The sequence below is a fragment of the Drosophila grimshawi genome, unplaced genomic scaffold (assembly GCF_018153295.1).
Source record: "Drosophila grimshawi isolate 15287-2541.00 unplaced genomic scaffold, ASM1815329v1 contig_848, whole genome shotgun sequence".
Classification (NCBI taxonomy): domain Eukaryota; kingdom Metazoa; phylum Arthropoda; class Insecta; order Diptera; family Drosophilidae; genus Drosophila; species Drosophila grimshawi.
In genome coordinates, this window is record NW_025063692.1 from 20,284,775 (window position 1) to 20,307,141 (window position 22,367).

Consider the following 22,367-nt stretch of genomic DNA (forward strand, 5'->3'; position numbering starts at 1 on the left):
GGGGATTCAACGGCTTTTGATGCCAATGATGTTAGGCTAATGGGCCACGGGGGTAGCCTACGGACGGGGATTCGGGTGGATTGAGCTGCCTGGCTTGGCGGCTTGGGCGCACTTGACGCGTTTTATAATTTCCGTAAATAACAAACGGCTTAATTTGCGCATATTTCCGTTTGGATTTGCACGACTCGAGTGCCAGACAGGGGCGTCTGGCTGGGTAGTGGAGTGGAGTGGAGTGGGTGGATGGAGATGAAGAGATTGGGCGGGGGAGGTGGAGAGAGAGGGCAATACTGCCTTTCTTGCTTGCTGCTGGCTGGGTGTGGGACACAACTTAAGCAACGACTCTCTGTCGCTTTTACAGGCATTCCGCTTTGCCGCAATATGCGTAATTAAAAAAATAACGCAGAAAATAAAAATATTTTCGGATTTCCGAAGATTAAATTTCCCCGTAGACATATTGTAGAGCTATTTATATTGTTTTTGTCGGAAAACTAGGGCTTGCATCTAAAAATAATCAAATTTAACACAAAATATCAAGCAACATTTATATTTATTATTTATTTTTTAGTTTCGAGTTTTATTAGGAGATTTTCAAAACTGAGCGACTTGATCAAGAATAATTATATATATATAAATATATATATTAGTATATTATATATATTAAGTGAGAAAAAATAAAATATTCTCTGCACGAAACAAAAAAAAATCCACAAAAAAGCAAAAAAGGAGCTTCAAATTGTTGCAAGGAATGTGACATGGGTTGCAAATTCATTTTGAGTCGACGAAGGGAATGGATTAACGGGAGTTCAGCCTAAACCGATCTGTAACTGACACTATTCCAGGAATCCCCCCAGATATTCAGTAACTTTTCTTGCATTTTTCCAAGAAATTGCGGCAAATAAATTAAATTTCTTATTTTTTTAAGATGCACGATAATTTTAAGCAGATTACAATTAATCTAATAATAGAAAAATGCTATCACTTAAACCACTTCACCACAAAGAAATAAAAGTCAAAACAAATAGTTCATAAATAAATGATATAAATGATCATTCATGTGAGATATTAAAGAGATCCAGGAAAGGCGAATAAGGAATTAACTTTGAGTGATTACCGATTGCATAAGTTGGATTCATAAGTTGAGCTTGAAGGAGAATTGTGCTGCAGCAAAGCTAAATTTACAAAACCCTCAAAAAGTTAATGAAAAACCATTTGCAAGGAAACAACAGTCAAGGGGATGTTCAATTGATCTATACCCAAAACGTTGTTACCAGATCCGAAATTCGATTAGATAGCCCCAAAGGCGAGACGAAAATTGGCTTAAAAGAGTGGCCAAAGGGGTGTGTACAATGTGGGCTGGGGTTGACGAAAGTGGTGTTTTTAGGGCGGGGAGAGCATAAAAAGCCAATTGAGTTCCAGTCGACGAGTCGGCCAAACAACATCACATTGATGATGAGGAACTCTGGCAGCAACAACAAAGCGGAAAGCACGTTTACATGTTGTTGTTGTTGGTTGTTGGTTGTTGTTGTTGTTGGTTGTTGTTGTTGCCTGTCACGATGCTTATGACAAAAAGCTTTTCAACATCGTTAGCCTAATAACTGTCAAGTAGATGAGTGTTTCATTGTGTGTAGGCTTCCACATGCGACTGGATTTTAGGCAGTTCTTCCTTGTTCTTCTCTACCCTTGCGGAAGGTATTCAAATTTTTCAATGATATGTGTAACTGTTAAAAGTCGAGTTGCATTTCGACGTTATCCGGAACTAACTCGAAAATTACGTGTTGCACTCACTTTAAGAAACACTCGAAAATTTGTATAAAATATCTCTGTAAGAGCATTAAGTCTACAGCAAGTTGAAGAAAGCAATTCTTTGGTTTGTCTCCATTTTTATTTTTTGTTTTATTTTTATTTTTATTTTTGCTTTCAGCCTTTGCTGCTTTCTACTTTGTATGCTTTTTTTTTTTAGATGTTTCTTGGCTGCCAAGCCGCATAATTACAACAACTGCAGCACAACAACAGCTGAAAGAGAGAGCTCGTGTGTGGGTGCCTTTCAAAGGACATGTGCCAATATGGCGAGCTGCGGTTGCCAACTGTCACAGCCAGTTGCCACAAATATGTGTGTGCGTGTGTGTGTGTGTGTGTTTGCAAGTGGGTGTGTCTTGTGACAAGCTGTACTGCTGCTGTTGCTAGTCCTTCTGCTAGTACATGTCCTCGTCGTGGTCCTGTTCCCGACCCTGGTCGTGGTCGTGGTCCTGGTCCTGGTTCATGTTCATGTTCATCGTTCTTGACGTACTCATTTCGTCGAGTGGCGCAAAACAAAAGATTTCTGCTTGCTGCATCTTTCAGTTCCAGCCACGCCCTTCCCACCCCCATTCCCCCATTCCCCCATTCACCCATTCACCCATTCCCCATTTGCAGCAAATGCATTTTGCACTTTATTAAAACCAAATCAACGAAGCAGAAGAGTCAAATGCAATGCTGATTAGCCCCAAACGGAAGGTAAAAACAAACACAACTCAGCTTCTCAGTTGCTCAGTTCCATTTTGGGGGCTGTTTGGGGTTGACTTTATGGTTTGGGTTGGGGATAGCCTTGCTTGCGGTTGACAAGCTGTTAAAATTGGCGCTTGAAGGCTGCCTAAGCTGCAACGGCTTGAATTTCAAAAGTTAACTCGCCTGAAGTTGAAGTCGAAGTTGAAATACCCTTGCAGGCCTTCCTTACATTGGCACAGGTATTATTATCACATCCAGCAACAATCGTTAAACAAAGTAGTTCAAAGTGAACTCAAGAAAATCATCTTAAGTTGAGCCATTGCATTCTAGAATGAAAAAATGTTAGGTTTGTTGCCTTCTTGATCAGCATCTCTGGTCGAGTCGAGTCGATATAGCAATGTCCGTCGGTGAGTCTGTTCTCATTTGGTACACCAATTTTTTGAATAAATTGGACTCCCTTAATGCTAAAGCCATTTTGCTGAAACGTCATCAGTCTTTTTGCCAACTGGATCGGATCGGAGTCTCATTAAAAAAATCGATCGAAAGATTTGTCTTAAATAATGGAATTTAGAACAAATCTTTCTGATGACATTTCATATTATATGTTTGCACTAAAATTAATATATCAACAGACTAATCTATCTAAGATAGCCGATCTTCTTTTTTGTTTACAGATAAAGTCACTTTCCGGTTTTCAGATTTTAGATCTTAATGCAAGTTTCAAATTCGAAATTTAAGAAGTTCGTGCGAAGCATTTCGCATTCCATTTGAAATGGAATGAAATATTCAATTTGATGAGAGTACTTAGCCTTCCATATCATATTACAATTGTAGCAATATTTAATGCAATTAATGCAAATAGTGGCATTAACTGCGCCAATCAATAATTAATTGTTGTCTTAAGTGGCCGCATGATTGTTTAAGTGCATGTGCATTTGAAAGGGTCTTTAAACATTTAATATGTTTTTATTTTGGCATTCAATTTATTTAAATATAGTAAAAATGCCTTAGGTATATACATATATAGTACATAAATAGATACATGTATTTTAAACCTAAGAAACCATACAACATTTAACTCATTACTCTGAGAGTTTTCATTTAAACATATAATAATGTTTTTATCTACCTATCCGTCTATCATAGCTACAGTGCCTCACAGCTTACTTCAGCAGTGTCTAGCTATAAAGTTTAAACAAAGAAACAAACGCAAAATGTTTAAATTAATCAATTAAAATTAGTCGAAAAATGAAAACTTATCCAAAATACATGTCAAAGGTTATTTTAGACAGTCTTAGAAAAGTAATATATTAGGCATATGAAAACTTTAATAAGGATAGCCTTAATAACTTCCCTTCATGGAAGATACCAGCTTCCGGGTAGTTTCTGGACTGATTTTGCTCCACTCATCCAGCAGAGCATTTTTGAGATCGGATCTGTGATTCCGGAACTTATTTTCGGATTCCTAGCTTCTCGGCACTTTGGAGTAAATGTTCCTTTAATATATTGAGATACACATTCTTGTCCATTGTTGTTTCAACAAACACCAAATTTCCGACGCTGGCTTCCGAGATAGATGCCCATATTCAGCTCTTTTTGTATCTCTGTTTCTACATATGTACTAATAAATCAATTTTTTTTTTGTTGATACTTATTCATATATTTATAAGCCCATTATTTGTTTTATCATCATTATTCCAACTATTTATCTATTCTTCTTACTTCTAACAAATATCTTGCTATATGTTTCTATTCGTTTTTGTCTTGACTCAACCGTCTCTCAATGAATCCAACTATTAATATTTTCTCTCTATCTATCTATTTATCTATCTGTCTATCTATCTATCTATATGTATATTTAGTCATGTATCTATTCATCTTAGCATCATTTGAAATGAATTTCATCGAACAACCAATTAACTCAAGCTCAAATCTTATGTCTATCGCCTTTCTATGCAATTCTCAAATGTGCCCCAATGTGAAGGGCTGGCTGTACACCCACTTTGGACAACCAGTGTCTGTCGCAGTATTGACTGCGCTTTAAAAAGCGACTGACAGCGAGCAAATAAGATAATAAAAAAAAAACTCGCAAAAAGGGAGCCACATGAAAAAAAAGACGAAAAACAAAAAAGAAGCAAGTGAAAAGCGAGCGAAAATGCGAGGGAAAATCTCATTAAATGCAAGCCAATGATGGCCACCGTGTATCCACTTTTGATGACCGATAGATAAAGCTACCTTTGCTGCCCCCACGCATCCAACTTTATATACGACCGGACGACAAATCCCCAAAGGCACGGAAAAAAAAGGAAGATTGGACCAAAAAAAAAACAAAAAAAAAAACGAAACCAAAAGTTTCTTCTTTTTTTCGTGTTGGCTAGCTGGTGTGTGTGTGTGTGTGGCTTGGAATCTGTAGTTGGGACCAGACCAGGCCAGGCCAGGCCAGACCAGACCAGGGTTGTCATAGCAACGCAGCTAACGCGTCACTTTACGTGTCGGATTCGGGTGTTGGCAGCCATATTTGCTCTTATAGCGCTTTACTTGCCTTTCATGGCGAGCCAGCGCCAGACAGAGCCCAAAATCCGCCCTTATGTGTCGACCAACCCGGCGAGCAACCCCCTCTTTGCCTGCCTCCTCGAAACGTACATACATACGTCAGAGAGGCAGTTTTCCGATGGTCGGGGGAGGTGGGGTGGGGTGGAGTGGGGGGATGATATTGAGAGCCTGCAGCTACCCTTGTGTCTGTTTGCTGTTTTCAGCTTTCTGCGTCTGTCGTCAACGTTGCTTCATTTGGCTTTAGCTCAATTTGGCTATGCTTTTGCCTGGCACCCAGGCACTCAGTCAGCCAGTCAGACAGACAAACAGACAGACAAACAGACAGACAGACAGATAGACAGGCAGACAGACAGACAGACAGACAGACAGACAACTGGCAGGGAGGCAGCAAGGCAAAGGAGCATTTGGCACCACTCACTGGCGCGTCCTTTGGCTTCTTCTGTCCTCCCTGTCCGTCTGTCTGTCTCTCTGTCTGTCTCTCTGTCTGTCGCGCCAGTCCGTGCAGGCCTGTGCTCTTAGGTGTTGGGTGTTGTTGCGCGCACTTTGCTCAGTCTGCCTTGCTGTTCGTCCTTGTATCCTCAGCTTCCTATGTTTCTTCATTTTTTCTTCTGTTTTGTTGTCGTTGTTTTGTTTTTGTGCTTTATTCTATGTACTCTTGGGGCTTATGTAAAGCGTTTATGTACTTGCCTATATACTCGCCCGAGCACACCTGACACATGTCTGCTCCTAGCCCTGCCACCCCCCTCAGCATTTTTGTTTGCTCGTTTCCTTATTTGTTGATCTGCGGCCATTTGTCATTTGGGCCCGCTATGCACCTCCTTCACCTGCCTCAGCTGACAGTCCTTTCTAATATTCCAACGAAATCCTTTGTATTTGTTGTCCTTGTGCTTGTCATTCGCCCAACAGCCAGCCAAACTGTTGAGCGACCCGTATTTAGCTATTGAGCAGTAAATGCTATTTCTTCCTTTCTCAATAACTATAAAGGACACTTGAGCAGTTTGGCAACTGCAAAAATTACCCAACCATTTTTGCTGTGCTTCAGCATAAAAAAAAAAACCCAAAAAGATGCCACTTCCACAAATGGGAAAATATCTTTAAAGCACACAAAATCGAATTATTATATCTGCTTCGAAGTTATTAGAAGTGTTTTTTTTTTAAGACCAAAAATGAATATTAAATTAAACTGTTCTTCAAAAATATTGAAAATCAAGTTTCAAGCAGACAGTTTTGAGAAACAAGATTGCCATTTCCAAGGAAATCAAACTTTAGCAAGTCCTTTGGCTTTCAGAGCTATTGAGAATTTCTAAAAGATTGTTCTTGGAATCTCTCGAAATAAAAATAATTGCAAATGTGTACATATGTATATATCTCTCCATATATATATAAATATATATGTTAATGGATGGTAAGCTTTTCTAACTCCAGATTCAAAGATTTGCCATATTTTCCTTATTTTCTGTGTCTCACTTTTTGTCTCTCCCGCTGTCTCTCTCTCTCTCTCTCTCTCTCTCTCTCTCTCACTCTCTCTCTCTCTCTCTCTTTGCTTGCTTAACATTGTTATTTTTCTTATTACTAATATACATTAATAATCATAATATAATATATTTATTATATTCTTCAATCTATTCCATTGTTTTTTATCTTTCTTCAGAATTTGTAACTTAAGTGTTAAAAATTATTTAGCAATTCCATCGACTTAACTCAATTTATTTAATTTACTTTGCTGATTTTTCCTTAACTTTCAGTTTCATTTTTTTTATTGAATTTCTTCTTTTGATTTGTAACTTGAATTTTTGAAAATTTTGAACTGTTTTTAGGCCACACAATTCGAATGGTTCTCGAAGAGATTTCCGTCTGTTGCAAGAGTAAATAATGTGTATATATATATATATCTATATATGTATATACATATTTTATATATATTTTAAATTTCAGGCAACACCAACAGTTGGCAATTGAATGCTGACAATTGTAATCGTAATCAGGGCGCAGTTCGGTGCACTTTTTAGATTCTTTTGCATTGTTATGGATTCGATTCGATTCGATTCGTTTCGAATCGGTTTGTTTTGTTTTGTTTTTGGTGTGTTGTCTGTGTTTTTTATCAGGCAGATTGATCTCATCATCATCTGCTGCTGCTGCTGCTGCTGCGCCCTAAGCAACAACAGCAACAACATGAAGATAAATAGACAATTGTTTCGATTACGCAAAAGGGAAATAAAATAGAAGCAGAAGCAGAAATAGAAGCAGAAATAGAATGCAAAACGTGAATAAGCCGAGAGAAGAGAGCCGATAGCCAGGAGCAGGAGCAGTAGCAGTCGCAGGAGACGCAACGATCTGGCAGGATAATAGCTCAAGGCTGTATGCCTCTATTGTCCGCAATGCTCAAGGCTTGAATAAATAGCGCCGGCTAAACAAACAACAACAACAGCAACAACAACAGCAACAGCAACAACAACAACAGAGATAATTGGCTTGCCAAATATTGCGCAGCAAAAGGTTGCATGCAGCACCCACGGCGCAGAGAGGGATACACAGCGAGGCATCCTTTTGAGTAGCTCAGCAGCAGCAGCGGCAGCAGCAGCAGCATCAGCAACGGAAACAAACAATCGACAAATGCTGCTGGAGTCCTTGTATCGCAGGATCTTTCTCTCTCGCTGCCTGCCGCTTAAGATAGCGACATCAAGTGGCGAAGCCAAGTTGCCAGCTGCCAGTTAAAAGAGTTTCGAGTCTAGGATTACGCTAGGATCATTTGTTTGTCGCCGATTGTCGCCGCAAGGTGCAGCAGGATCTGGCCAGCAGCTGCCAAGCAAAAGCTTAACCATAAACGGATCCTTTGAAGTACACCGATATATACCAAGCACATATATATATATATATATATATATATATGTCTGTGAGGGGGACGCCTGTCATAACTGCACAAAGGAACTGAGCAAGAGAGCCAGCTTCATCATCAGCAGCAGCAGCAAAGTTGAACTTCCCTTTGCCTTTTGTTTTGCTGCTTCGGACGTTGCATGCCCCGCTGCCCCGCTGCCTCCTGCCACAGACTGCATATAGATTTCAGTTGTTGTCGTGGTAAGCGATATGCCCGCTTGTTCTTTTAATTGCTCGCCGAAAACGATAGGCAATCAGCCAGCTACTCTCCCCGCTCCCCGCTCCCCGCTCCCTCTCCACTCGAAAGAATCTCAGCCAAAAATCAGATTCAAACTAAACAGCAACAAAACGTTGACGGCCTCAATTGCGGCGGTTTTGGCGGCACATTTTCTTTATTATTATATATATATATATATATATATTTTTTTTTTGCTTGTTTTTTTTTGATGTTGATGTTGATTGTCGGCGGACAGCACAAAACTATATCAAATTACAGACAGAGAAACTGGCAGCAGGCAGCAGTTGAGGCAACGGCCTGGGCGATTAAGGGGCAGGCTGGCCAATGGCTCCAAACAGCGCAATTCATCTAAGCACATATATATTTAGCAAGATTTAAACAAACTATTACTATTTAATTAAAGTAAATAAATATAAAGACAAAAAAAAACAAGCGCTTTTTTTTTGCGCGCGCTTGCACTTGAACACTTGCATAACAGCCCTGTTTTTGTGTGTCAAGCTTTAGCCAGGACTCTCACCGTTTGCACGCAACTTGTTGCTCACTTAACGAACGCTTACAGCCAGGACACATACTTGCAACTTGGCTAAGCGGTGCAAGAAATGGCTTCGAAAAATACCGCGCATGAATGTTGCCAGACTGGGTGCATATCCTGCGCATTCCTTTGTGGTGGCCAGTGGCAGCATCGCACGCACAGACATGCTTTCGAGCAGTGCGTGTAGTGCCAGGCGATATTCAGTCAGTCGAGAGCGGACGGCAACCGCCACAACAACTTGATTAAAAGAACTCTCAGCACAGGCAATTTTGGCACAACACCCAACAACAACAACGACAGGAACACCAACACCAACTACAAAAACAGAAACAACAACGACGACATTAGAAAAAATATTAAAAAGGCACAAAGAATCAGGAAAGCAGCTATGTCAGCTACGAGCTACAACAACAGCAACAACAACAACGAAAGCAATTGTTGCAATTAAAGCCGCAGCTTTTTTTTCCGTTACTTTTTGCAGCAAACAAACAGCTGTGTGAGTCAGTCAAAGCACTTGTTCGTGTGCGTGTGCGTGCGTGAGTGTGTGTGTTGCAGCCGATATGCTGCTAACGGCACAAAGTACTCTTAATTCAGAGCATTATTAGCAATTATAGCACACACATCACACCAATCACGCCCCCACTTCCCCTCCACCCCCTCATTCAACCCCGCCCCAGTCCACTACACATACACATACACATACACACAGACACACACTGACACTATTCCTAGTGATGTCCTGATGTGTGCGCGCGATTACATAAAAAAAATAAAGCAAAGGAAGAGCGAAAAAGGGAAACAACTACAACTAAATTAGTCACTCATCATTTATTGATTGTGCGAAGAACGAACAACGAGCAACGAACAACGAACAAGAACAACAATAACTAATACTTGCAACCAGTTAAACAAACGTCGCCTAGTCGCCGATTGCTTTCTAGGCATACAAAAAAAATCAATAGACAACAGGAGTAGCAGCAGCAGCAGAGACAAGACAAAACAACGGCAATAACAACAGCAACAACAACAACAACAAGAAGAACAGCGATTAATAGACGACACACAGAAAAGTAAAAGAAAGGAAGCGAAGCGAAGACGACGGCGCAGGTAAGCAAACGAGGTGACAGCGTCATCAGCAAAAGCAACAACAAACAAGAGCAGCACAGCTAAAGCAGCGCAGTCAGCAGCATATCAGCGCAGCGCAGCATAATAAAGTTAAAGTTGAGCAAGAAGCGCCTGTCTGTGTGTGTATGGTAGGGTAAAAGAGAACGATAGTGTTTAAAAAGTGCAGTTAATTAAGCGACAGCACCAACAACAACAACTACAGCTGGCGGGCGCCATTGTTGCTGTTACTGCCATTGCAAAGCTTTAGAGTAGAGCTTTTCCCGCTGCTCCTTCCTCATGCTGCTGCTGCTGCTGCTTTGTGTGCATTAATTTAATGAAAAATTTTGTTTTGCTACTGCTGCAGCATATTTCTCATTTTCTTTTTTTTTGTTTTGCCTTATGTAAGCGACAGCTCGACACTTTCTGCTGTCACTTAATTAACTTTTATTGTTTCAGAAGCGCCCGAAACACACACACACACAGATTGTGTGCATGTGTGTGTGTGTGTGTGGTTAATGTAGTCTGCTTTTGCTGCTTGGCAACTTGGTGTGTATGTTTTTTTCCTTTTGTTTTTGTGCATGACTAATTGACAGTTATTCTGGGAGGGGGGGAGGCCTACAGGGCTGCTTATCGATCTGATGTCTTAATTATCGATAAAAGCGTGACGTTGGCAAAATGTAATTTGCAATATTGCATTTGCGTGTTTTTTTTTTTGATTGTGGATGTGTGCGCAGAAAATTCAGTTCAAGGCAACGCCTCCATTGCCGCCATTGACCCCCCCCCTCCCCCACCGTACTGCCTACCATTCTACTCCTTTCTTTTTTGTACACACTGTGCCCTTATAAGGGTCGAATGAGTATATTCGGTTTGTGCAATGTCCTTGCACATATTTATGTATATATATTTATTATATTATATATATAGCGATCAAATGATCACAGATCAAGTATGAGTTTTACCGCTTATCACTAGAATTTCGATAATGTACTTTTCCCTTCTACAGTTTTGTGTTAAGCAGAGTATGATATAGTCGGCTAATTTCGACTGTAACATTCTTCTGCTTATTGCCAGCCATTGACTTTCGCCGTTTGTCCTCATCTCTCTCTCTCTCCTTCTCTCTCTCCCTTCCAGCTGACTGAGCAGCATAATCGGAATAGGAACAGCAAAGATGATTTCACTGCCGCTTCTGTTACTGTTCATCTCGCTGCCGGCGCTGGCGCTGACTGAGAATGTGACGCTGACGTCAACGGCCGTTGGTGAGGCGGGCGGCGCTGGCTTAAGCACAGCTGCGCCTCCACAATTGCCGCTGGCCAAGGATTATGAAAATACCAACAACAGCAACAACAACAACGATGCCATTTATGAGCAAACCAACAACAACAACAGCAACAACAGCAATAGTAATGCAGCACTGGCCGCATCAACAACGACAACAACAGCAACGGCAACAACATCAACAACGACAACCAGCAGCAGCAGCAGCAGCGCAGCAGCAACTTTGGCGTCCATTGAGCAGCAGCCGGAAACCACAGCGAATGTTGGCGTTGCCGTTGCAGCGTTGCCGCCCACAGGCAACACGACCACCTCCAGCAGCAGCAGCAGCAGCAGCAGCAGTGCTGCAGCAGAGGGTGCACCAGCAACCGCATCGCCGTCTCCACCGCCGCACGAGATAATTGGCTCGGCGACACCGACGAAGAACGAACAGGATTCGATATTGCGGGCACTGGACTGGCTGAAGGAGAAGCGCGCCTTGGACTATGGCTGGGGCAACGACACCCATGTCGTCATCCTGGCCAAGGAGTTGTCAGGCGGGCGGGATCCCAATGAGAGCGCCGATGCGCATATGCTGGTCATTCAGGAGCTGGAGGATACGCTCTCCGTCAAGGAGATGGAGATTGAAATACTGGCGATGCTCGATCGCCATCATACGCTGCCCCGTCCCCTCAATCTGGACAAGCTGGCGCGCTATGTGCTTGCGCTGGGTTCGCTGTGCAAGGATCCAAAGCATTTCCATGGACACGATCTGGTTGCGACGCTGCAACATCATGAGCCCGCCCAGGACATTGAGTTCGCTTTGACCACGCTGTCCGCGTGCAGCTCGGCAGCGCATGTGCGCAAGCGCCAGATCCGGCGACTCCTCGACATCGCCAGCGGTGTGACGGATCAGAGTGTGGATGCCATTGCCATGGTCATATTGGCGCTGCGCTGCATCGTCACCGACCATCGCCATCGGCATCTGCAGCACTTTGTGCGACGACCGGCCCGCGGCCTGGCCAGCCTCCAGGATCAGCGTGGCAGCTTTGGTTCGTTGCGCAGCACGGCGCTTGCCATGCAGGCGTTGCAGGATCTCGAATATGATCCGGCTGGCCATTGGAATCGCACAGCCGCATCACGTTATATATTGAGTCGGCAGCGTGCCGATGGCGGCTGGAGCGAGGAGCCATTGCAGGATGGCCAGGAGCCGGATATTGGTGTCGGTCTCACAGCCGACATCATTCTGGCCCTAGGCTGGAAGGGTCTGGGCGCTGTCCGTGCCCTTCAGTGTGATCATGTCATCCGCGAGAGCAGCGATCCCACAGGTAAAAGAAACACTTCTTCCACTTTCCGTTTAATAACGTGTTCTGCTCCGCTTATGCAGAGAATGGTGAACCAAAGCTGGCATTGCCGTTCGGGCTTAGCTCCTCGGCTGAGGAGTCGGATTCGAAGAACATCTCATACACGTATACCTTGTGGGTGGGCTCCAATGTGACCGAAGCCTTCTCCCTCTCTCTGATATCCCCCAAGAACACGAGCTTCTTCAAGGCAATGACTCAGGCCGCCGATATGGATCCAAGGTCAATAATACTTTAACTTTATTTTTAACCCAGAAGCATATTCAGTTAGATCAGTAGGATATTTAATGAATGAGGAAACTAATATTGGTGCCATTTATAGATTCATTTTCGAGGCGCGCGAGTGGCCCAACGGACACTACGTCCACACCCTCTATGGCAAGAAGGAAGAGCCGCGGGGGTAAGTCTAACCACAAATATCAAATTGGAAACTGCCTATATACAAAACAATCCCCGCTATAGATACCACTACTGGCTGCTGTACAGATTGCCCGAGTTACCTGATCCGAACAATACGCCTGGGAATCAGCTTATTGCGCCTGTTGGTCAGTTAAGCCACATGCAATTTTATTAACCTGTATAAATATATATATATATATATAGACTATACTAATCAGATTGCATTTTGCAGGTGTGGATGAGCTAATGGTCGAGGATGGTGAACACTATCTGTATTGGTATAAGAAACTTTAAGCACATGAAGCGATTTGCCAGCCTTAGTCACTACAACTAAAGTTAACCCACAAAGCAAAAGCAAAAGCCACTAGGCGAGGATATAGCAGCTAACACTATAAGCAAAATCAAACAGAAACTACAACTTCATCATTCATTAACGGCAACTGTAATTGCAACTAATGCAACTGCATCCATATGTGTATGTGTATATGTATGTGGCTCTCTATATACATACATACATACAATAATACACACATACATACATACTATACATACATATAACTGCATAATAATGGCATTATCAAAACTGCATTAGCCCACACACAAATTCGCATAGACAGCGAAAGGCTTACGAAGTCAAGTTATACATCCAAGCATACATAATACATACATGCCTACATACATGCATACTATTTACATACATGCCTACATACATGCATACTATTTACATACATACATTCATACATACTACCTTTATACAAATATACCTTAACGTTAGCTTACTAATGTGTTAAGGTTATACGCAACCAAGGAAAATGGCAAAAGTAATTCAAAAGCTACAAAAAACAAAATTATAACCTTATGCACTACTCGAAGGCAGGTTGCTTCATGTGCCTGTCAAACTTTATGTTACGCAGTCTAATATCCTTTTAATCAAAAAAAAAAAAAGAAAAAAGAAAAGAGAAAAAAAAAACAAAAATGTTTGTAAATTGTGTGCTTAAAAGCTTGCAACTAACTGTTTTTTGCTTTCAAGTAGGCAACTCTGCAATTAAGTAACATAACTTCATGTCAAATATTTAACATCCACATTTCAAGAATATCTAAAACCAAAAGAAATCAAATTCAGTTTGACGGCATGTGAAACACACCTTGATAACTTTGACAGGCACACGAGAAAAACAGGCCAAAAGAAATAGCGACGACTTTACACACACACACACACACACACACACAGCAAGAAAACGGCAAGTCGTAGAAAGCTTTTCCCCATCTTTCTCTCATTTTCCGTTGTCGAAAAAGAAAGCAAACAAATGTGAGATTAGCTCATTTGTCACTCCGTCCGTTTTGGAGATTGAGAGCCTAATGTTTGGATGCAGAGAATCCGTTGCTTGCTGTAACACTCAATCACACACACAGACACACACAGACACACACACACAAACACACAGAAAACGCTTTACATGCTATTGAGAGAGGCTAAAGTGAATAACATAAATAAATGAAAGCGTTCGTCAGTCCAAGCAAAGCATGTTATACCAAACACCGTACGTAACAATAAGTGATTGAAAATCATCCCTAGACATACCTAAACATATACATATATCTCTATATATATATATCTATATATATATATACTAAAACCTGCATATACATACACAAATATATACATATATATATAATACAAAAAAAAAGAAGAAAAAAAAACAAAAAAAAAACTAGTTTTATATGAAATTAAGTGGAAAATCAAAACAATTTATGAAAATATGAAAATGAACAAAGAATAACTTAACGAACACTATGCAGAACGAGGCAATGCCATGTCATACTTATCATAAAACAATGCCTACCCAGATATACATACATACATACATACATACATATATATATATATATATATATATATATATATCCATTATCAATACAAAACATTTATGCATTGCTCATTCAAAGCCAAAAACAATATACATAAAATTATATTACTCATAGACTTTCTATTCAAAACATGAAACGTAAGCACTTACAAATCTTGAATGTCATTTCGAACTGCTTACAAGAAACGCGGTCAGCAAGCAAGCAAGCAGTTCAATCAGCAATCTCTTCTCTTCTTCATGCAGATGCACCACCACCACCACAAGCGCTCCTCTCTCATGGCCCCCAACTCAGTTCAATTTCATCCGTTAAAGTTAACCTCAAAGACCTAATCCTAACCTAACCAATTTTTAAGTGCAGCTGTGCAAAACTAACCTAGCAAACTAAAACTTAATTGTTTATATTATAAGCATAAAATTGAGCTTTTTTAATTGTGCAAGTCCTAGCAAAACAAAAACAAAAGCAAAAACAAAAACAAAAACAAAAAATAACAAAAACAGAAACAAAAACAACAAAAAAAAAGAAATGAAATGAAAAACACGAGTATCCATAAAGCACATGATGAATATTTGTGCGGCTGTGTTGGCATCGATATTAATATGTATTTATGTGTGTGTGCCTACGCCCACTTGTGTATGTATGCATGCCACGCCCATTTATGTCATCTTATGTTCCCCGGATAACCTACAACTTAGCAATCTTAAATTGTAAAATGAACACAAACCGAAAACAAAACCAAACAACAACAACAAAAAAACTATCTTTCAAAAGCCACCAGCAGCAGCCGTTGCAAACGGATAAATTATAAAACCTGTCAACAGTTATATAAGATTGGAATTGGATGGATGGCGTGTGTGTGTGTGGGTGTGTGTGTGTATGAGTGTGAGTAAGGAGCGTAGAACAAGATGGAAGATTGCAACGCTGCTGCCTGCTGCTGGTTCCCTGTGCGTGTGTCCCAAAAAAAAAGAAACCCAAAGCGGAGCAGGCAACCAGAACAAGCGTGAATAAACAAGATAAATAAAAATTCAAAGAATTCCATTGTTGTTTTACTTGCGACTAAAATCAATTGCTAAAAATATTTATATATATTTAGCAGTTGTATCCAAATGAATATTTTCAAGTTAACTTCATCTAAACACTCATTTATTGTGAAAAGTATTTTGGCAACTAAAATATGTAAGTAGTATCATTAAACTGTGAGTAGCTGATCAACTAATAAGTATCTATAGATACTACACAGATCTATAGATACTTTATTCAAATATCATATTCCCAATGTAAAACAATATTTTTTTGTTTAAAACATTGCATTTATTTTAATAGATTTTTGTTCATTTTGCATAGGTTTGGAAAGCATACAATATATATTATTTATAGTTTTTAATTTTAACAATAATTGCGCATGGTATTGGTAAATAGACAAATATTTATTGTTTATAAAGTTTGCATGCGCATGAGATTTGAAACTTGAATCACTTATGATATATATAAAAAGATGTATACATTTAATTTAACGAAAGCCGAAAATCTGAAAAACAAAAAAAAAATTGCTTTTTCCGTTATTTTTATATTATTATTTGTATCTTTAGATTATTCTGAACTGTAGTAAAATGGGGGGAGCTGAAAAGTTGGCGTAGGAAACATTTTTATTAACGGATTATAATTATTATTATCAGGTGCCGGCCCAGTGTGGCTGATGTAAAATTGTTTTAGATCGGAGCTAGGCTCCTTTATATAGTATAGTAGTATAGGTTCAACTGCTAACTGGCTGGTTTACAATAGTCTTACGATTGTTCATTATTATTATAACTTTACTTGCATATTGCTTCATAATCATATTGTGTTTTGAACTCCCTCATTTCCTAGGCAAACCAAATAATAATGACCAAGAAAGCAAGCTTAAGGATTTCTCCTCCTTTGGGCTAAGTGCTAAAAGGCAATATGTACATACATATATGAATAGCATAGTAATATATTTATATTTATTTATATATATATATATATATGTATGTAAATATATAGGCATATAAAAAAAAAGAAAATATATATATATATATTGTTAAAATAAAGTAGATTTCACTTTGTCAGCGTTCGTAAACTAGGCAACAATTCTGTTAACATTGCGATAATTAGCTTTGCTGCTAGCCATCAGTTAGATATATGTATGCATATGCGCATATATATATATATATATATATATAATATATATATAATTGTATATATATATATATTATATATATATGTTAGATAATTTGTATGTTTGTTAGCTACAATTTGAAAAAGGCTGCATAGAGCACGAAGGCAACAGAGTTACAACATTAAATACACACACTCGACACACTCGACGATTGTGTGTGAATATATATATACATATATCTATAGTACAAGTACACTATATAGAAACACACACACACACAGCAACAAAATTGAATAAAAATTTCACTTTTTGTTTTTCATTTCATTTTCTAGCTTATTTGGAATCGCATTTCACATAATCTAGTATTTATATATATATATATATATATATATTTGTATAATGCTTGCTTAGCTTTACATAATGTTGCGGCTTTGTTGTATGTAGCATATTTGATGGGGCATGGAAACCATGTCGAGCTGTTTACGCAAAGATTCGTATTTGTTCATTTAACAATAGTAATTTCAACTGAATAATCTGAACACTATCTGCAACTAGTTGCTATTGCAGTAACAAATGTTGCACTTAAAGAATGCTTAGTTTATTTATGTAGGACATATACAGTGATCGATTAGAGATTAGAAACTCGCAACTTTTACTGCATGCGTATTGCAATTGTATCCAATTTTGTTGGAAAACATAGTAATTTTCTTTTCAAATGGACAAATACAACATGCAGCAATTGAAAATCTTTGCAAATAAGGTTCAGGTGTGGAACGGAAGCATTTTTTGTTTTTGAGAGATCACTGCATATATATTGTATGGATGTGGGGATGTTTTTCCTTATTTGTTCCCCTATTTTTGTTGTTGTTCTTTGTATGTAGTCTGTTGCCCAATTAGGTGGCAAAGCTCAGCTGGAGGGCATTGCGCAGATCGTTGAGCACCATGGAGCCAATGACCATTTTCTCGCAATTGACCAGCAGGGTGAGTGCATCATCCGTTTGCCACTGCAGCGTGATTAGCACCAGGCTCTTGGAACTCAGCGTCTGACCGGCAAAGCAATGCAGCTGGCCCGTTGCCGAGCTGTACGTGTGCGCCACATTGATGCACTCGTAGATCTTCTGCTTGAGTGCAACCAGATCGAGCAGTTCACGCTGCACGCCGCGCAGCTCGCACTGATGCTCGTTCATGCCCCGCAACTTGGCCCGTTCCTCACGATGACAACTCTCGCCAATGTGCACCGAACGCACCAGCTCCCCCACCGGCGGCTTCAGTTGGACGCGCACCGTGCCCGCACTGGAGACCAGTTCGAAGTCAATCGCATGCGTCGTATCATTGAAATCAACGCCCAAAATACCGCTGGCCATCTGCTGGGGCAGCAGTTGAACGATCGGTGCAAATTCGCTCAACTGCATTCCTGACGGCAGCTGCTGCTGGCCCATCCGTATGTTGTCCAGCTCCTGATCGCTGCGATTCTGAAACTGCAGCTCAATCGAGCACATCGCTGCCGAGTAGAGATGCGGTGCGCGTGTGAAACGATACGACAGCTGCAGACCATGTCCGCTAACCTTGTTCAGCAGCTCCTTGTGCTTGAAGTCCGTGTGCGATGGCCCAACCAGTTCGATGCGATTGTGCGCCTGCTGCGGCTGCAGTGCAGCCTGTCCAGGCATCATCGGTGTACCTGTCAATGTTATGAGTATCAGTTAAAGTGGTAGGTACTTAGTTTAGCTGCTAATTGCTTGCTAAAAGCTATGCTTTCCTCCATCTTTTCTCTCACTCTCTCGCTGTCTGACTAACCAACTAACTCGGAGGATTCACTTGAGGGTTCACTTGCTCTCTGATTGTAATTTTCATTTATTTCTAAAGTATTTTACAATTCTCTCTTTCTCTTTGCCATTCTCTTGACACAAATTAGTTGGCAACTAAATTGCAATTAAAGCTTCAAATAGCTAACCTGGCGTTAGGAATCCACCCAGCGATGGCGTCATTACTGGCCCAATTGGCGGTATATCGTCCAGATCGAGCAACAGATCCAAATTGCTCTTTGCTGCCGGCTGCGTCTGCGTCTGCGACTGAGCTTGATCCTGCGGTTGAGACAATTGCGGCTGCTCCAGATCCTGATTGGGCGCCTGCTCGGCAACCGTTGCTGATTTCCTAGGCTGCTGTTCATCCTCGCTGTCGCTGGCCGAATCGCTGCTGCTGCTGTCGCCGTCACTGCTGCCGCTGTAGAACGAGGATTCGCCGCTGTCGGAAGTGCCAGAATCGTCGACAGCGTTGTTGTTATTATTGTTACCAGTTGCAGCAGTAGCAGCAGCAGCAGCCGCAGCCGTATTGGAAGCAGCTGGATTGGTCACCACTTGATCTAACTTTGGTGTCTGCGATTGTGCTTTTGGTTGTGCCTGTGCCTGCGGTTGCTTCTGTTTCTGGTTCTGGTTCTGCTTTTGCTGCGTTGCCTGATCCTGATCATCGTTCGGTTCGCTGTCGCTGCTGGATGAGCCGTCGCTGCTGTCGCTGTCACTGGTCTCGGAATAAGCGGAAGACTTCTCTGACTCGGATAGGAAGCCCTTTTCACGCGTCTCCTTGGCATCGCCCTTGGGCGAATCCTTGCTCCGCCCTGGACTATCGCCGGGCAGCTTCTCCTGCATATAGCCGGCAATGTTGCGGACACTTGGATCGGGTGCAACCGCTGGGAACACGGGCAGCTCCTTGTACCCGGTGGCATGCATATTCAGATAGTGGGACAGTGAGCTCAGCTGGTAGACATTGCCATCACGGTATTTGCTCTCCGGCACTGGCACCGGCTTCGATGCCAGAAATACCTGACGGGCGTGCTGGGTGAGCACGGTGCTGCCGGCGCTGGCGGGAAAGATGAACTGGCGCAAGAAGCGCGCCCGATCGCGAACATCATAGTTGGTATCGTAGCGGGCCAGCGTAAACACATACTGGCAGAGCAGCGACGTCTGCTCTGGATTGGTTAAGTAGAGTTTGACGCCCAAATTGAGCACCTGCAACTTGACCACATCCTGCTCATCCACAAACGATTTGGCCATTTTGCGCAACACATCCGGCGCAATAAGCGGCACCTTCTCATTGTATTCGCCAATTAGCCAAATGATTGCCGCTCGTGCCGCCGCCACATTGATGTAGTCAATCAGCTTGGCCATCTGTGTGATGATCTCGTAGTGCTCGGCGGCCTTGCTCTGCAGCAGCTTCTTGATAACCACCACGCTCTCGGCCACAACATGCTCTGTTTACATACAAAAATGAGAGCGAAAAACTTAGATTCTCGACTGATCCGCGATGGGAATAAAAAATAGGAATAGGTAGATGGATAGCACTTACCGTCATGATTGGAGAGCAGATGGACGAGGCCGCTAAGGCATGTTTCGGTGACTTCTTTAATGCTGGCCGCACAACGGCCGATGGCCTGAATGGTGGCTGCGACAAAGCTACGATCGCTGCTGGAAATGTATGTCTGGAATTCGCGCAATATCAGCGAGATGCTCGAGGCAGATGCCAGATTCGTGAGTATGTCCAGCTTGAGCAGCTTGAGATGCGTGGGATCGCTGGTGCGCACAAAGAACGACTTCAGATGCGGCTCAAAGATGGCCTTGCGGCGTGCCGACATCGATGCAATGCAGTTAAGCACCACGCTCTGCACCTCCTTGTGCGAGCGCAACAAGCGAATCAGTGCCTTCGCAATCAGTTGCACCTCGTTGCGAGGCGCCACATGGTGATAGAGTTGGGCGACGGCCATCACAACGGATGCGTTGCGTGACTGCAGCAGTGGCTTTGTCTGCCGCAACAGCAACCGGTGATCCAAATCGATGTGGTAGCTACCGGTGGCACCAACACCACCACCAGCACCACCACCACCGTTGTTGTCATTGTCTTTATCATTGCTGTTGCTGTTGTTGTTGCTCGACTTGCTCTTCGCTTTGGCTGTGCTTGTGGCTGGTGTGGCTGCTGCAGTTGCGCCCTCCTCTTCGCTGGAAGCTTCATTCGCTTCACTGCTGGAATTGGAGGACTCATCGTAGAAGCGCTCATCATTGACGGCCGCCTGACCATCGAGGGCATCCTGTATCTGGCCGTGCTCCTCATCCGGATTGGGATCGACGAACTGCGTGCGTGCGTAACGTGTCAGCATATTGATTATGATCACCTGACCCCATTCGTCCACATCCACCAGCAGATTGCACAGCTTGCGATAGTTCTTGTGTATGAGATCAACGCGCTCCGGGCAAACCTAACAGAAACAAAACCAAAACAGAAACAAAACAATACTCAGTGTCAAGTCATGCTGGAAACTATGTGGAAAGAGAAACTGCTTTTGCTATCCAGCTCACCTCATCGAAAGCCATTACGGCGGAGCCAACCACCAGCGTGGTACGGTCCGACAGTAGCTTCTCAATCACCGTAACCAGCTCATCCTTTTGGTCCGGATCCAATGAGTACAGCTTGGGTATAGCATGTGCCGCCGTCTTGCGCACATATGGACTCAGATCGGCAGCGCTGTCGCGTATTGCGAGCATTACAATCGGCACAATCATGCTGACGCGTATGGAAGAGAGGACGCGGAGTGCACTGGCGCGTATCAATTGATTGGGATCCTTGAGGGCGCGCTGGAATGTGGATATGGAGAGCAGGGCCAGATCCTGTTGCTCCTCGGCATAGCGCACCAAATACACATAGACCAGTTTTTTTACCTCGATATTCTTGGAGACGACGTTCTTGACAACGGCGGGAAACAGATCGCTGGCATCGCGTCCACGCGCTATCATCCCAATGATGCGCTTCATCGCCTCCAGCTTGAGGCCATCCTTATTGCTGTCCAGCATCTGCTTGAGATCGTCATGTTTCCGGCCATCGCTCTGAAAGAACGCTGCACCGCTTGCTGGATCCGCACCAAACTCTACGTCAAGTCCCATTTGGGGTCGGTCGCCATAGGCGGCCACCGAAAACGGATTGCTGACTGCGTTCTGTTGCATCTCAAGATTAATTGGTACCTCTCCTGCTGCTGCTGCTGCTGCTAATCGTTATAGTGTCGAGTGTTCTGTTCTCTGTACGATGTTTTGTGAAAACGGTGAAAGCGTCGTCTGAAACCTGCTGATCTGACCTGCTTACAACTCCACTTGGCAACGTCGAATTTAAGTCTACATCAATTGGCAATACTCGGGCATTTCTTTTACTGGGGACACAATGGCACTGCAAATTTTGTGTTACTACTCGATAGCAAGTGTCCACGAGTACGATTATAGTATCGATAGCAAGCGATAAGATGCTTGCCTATCTATGTATCGAATGTGAAAAAGAGAAATTGGCACTGCGTTTTTTATTTTGAAATTCGATAACTGGCTGCGGCTATATCATCTCCGTTAATATTATAAATACCTGCAAGGTGTCAAAACTCTAAACAAACAAATGTCTTAGCTTTGATTTGTATCTGATATAATTTAGTCACAAAATCATAAGTTGGCAGTGTTCTCAATCAATTTGGTGTAAATTAAAATTATGAATTCTTGATCGATGTAACATCGATACTTTGATGTTTTGCAATAATACAAATCCTCC

General features: G+C 42.1%; 2 protein-coding genes across 2 annotated transcripts; one reads left to right on the top strand and one right to left on the bottom strand.

Moving 5' to 3' along the window:
• The first annotated feature begins 8,839 nt into the window (after nt 1-8,839).
• LOC6564577 (uncharacterized protein CG3556) lies at nt 8,840-14,420 on the top strand. Its single transcript, XM_001991364.3, has 6 exons — nt 8,840-9,788; nt 10,917-12,364; nt 12,424-12,619; nt 12,720-12,797; nt 12,860-12,942; nt 13,029-14,420. Exons 2-6 carry the CDS (start codon nt 10,954-10,956, stop codon nt 13,088-13,090), a joined length of 1,830 nt encoding a protein of 609 aa, XP_001991400.1. The 5' UTR covers nt 8,840-9,788; nt 10,917-10,953; the 3' UTR covers nt 13,091-14,420.
• Nucleotides 14,421-17,088: 2,668 nt separating this feature from the next.
• On the bottom strand, nt 17,089-22,014 carry LOC6564576 (AP-3 complex subunit beta-2). Its single transcript, XM_001991363.2, has 4 exons — nt 21,143-22,014; nt 20,139-21,042; nt 18,751-20,043; nt 17,089-18,477 (listed from the first exon to the last, which is right to left on the bottom strand). The coding sequence occupies exons 1-4, from the start codon at nt 21,782-21,784 to the stop codon at nt 17,693-17,695; spliced, it is 3,624 nt and encodes a 1,207-aa protein (XP_001991399.1). The 5' UTR covers nt 21,785-22,014; the 3' UTR covers nt 17,089-17,692.
• Between the last annotated feature and the right edge of the window lie 353 nt (nt 22,015-22,367).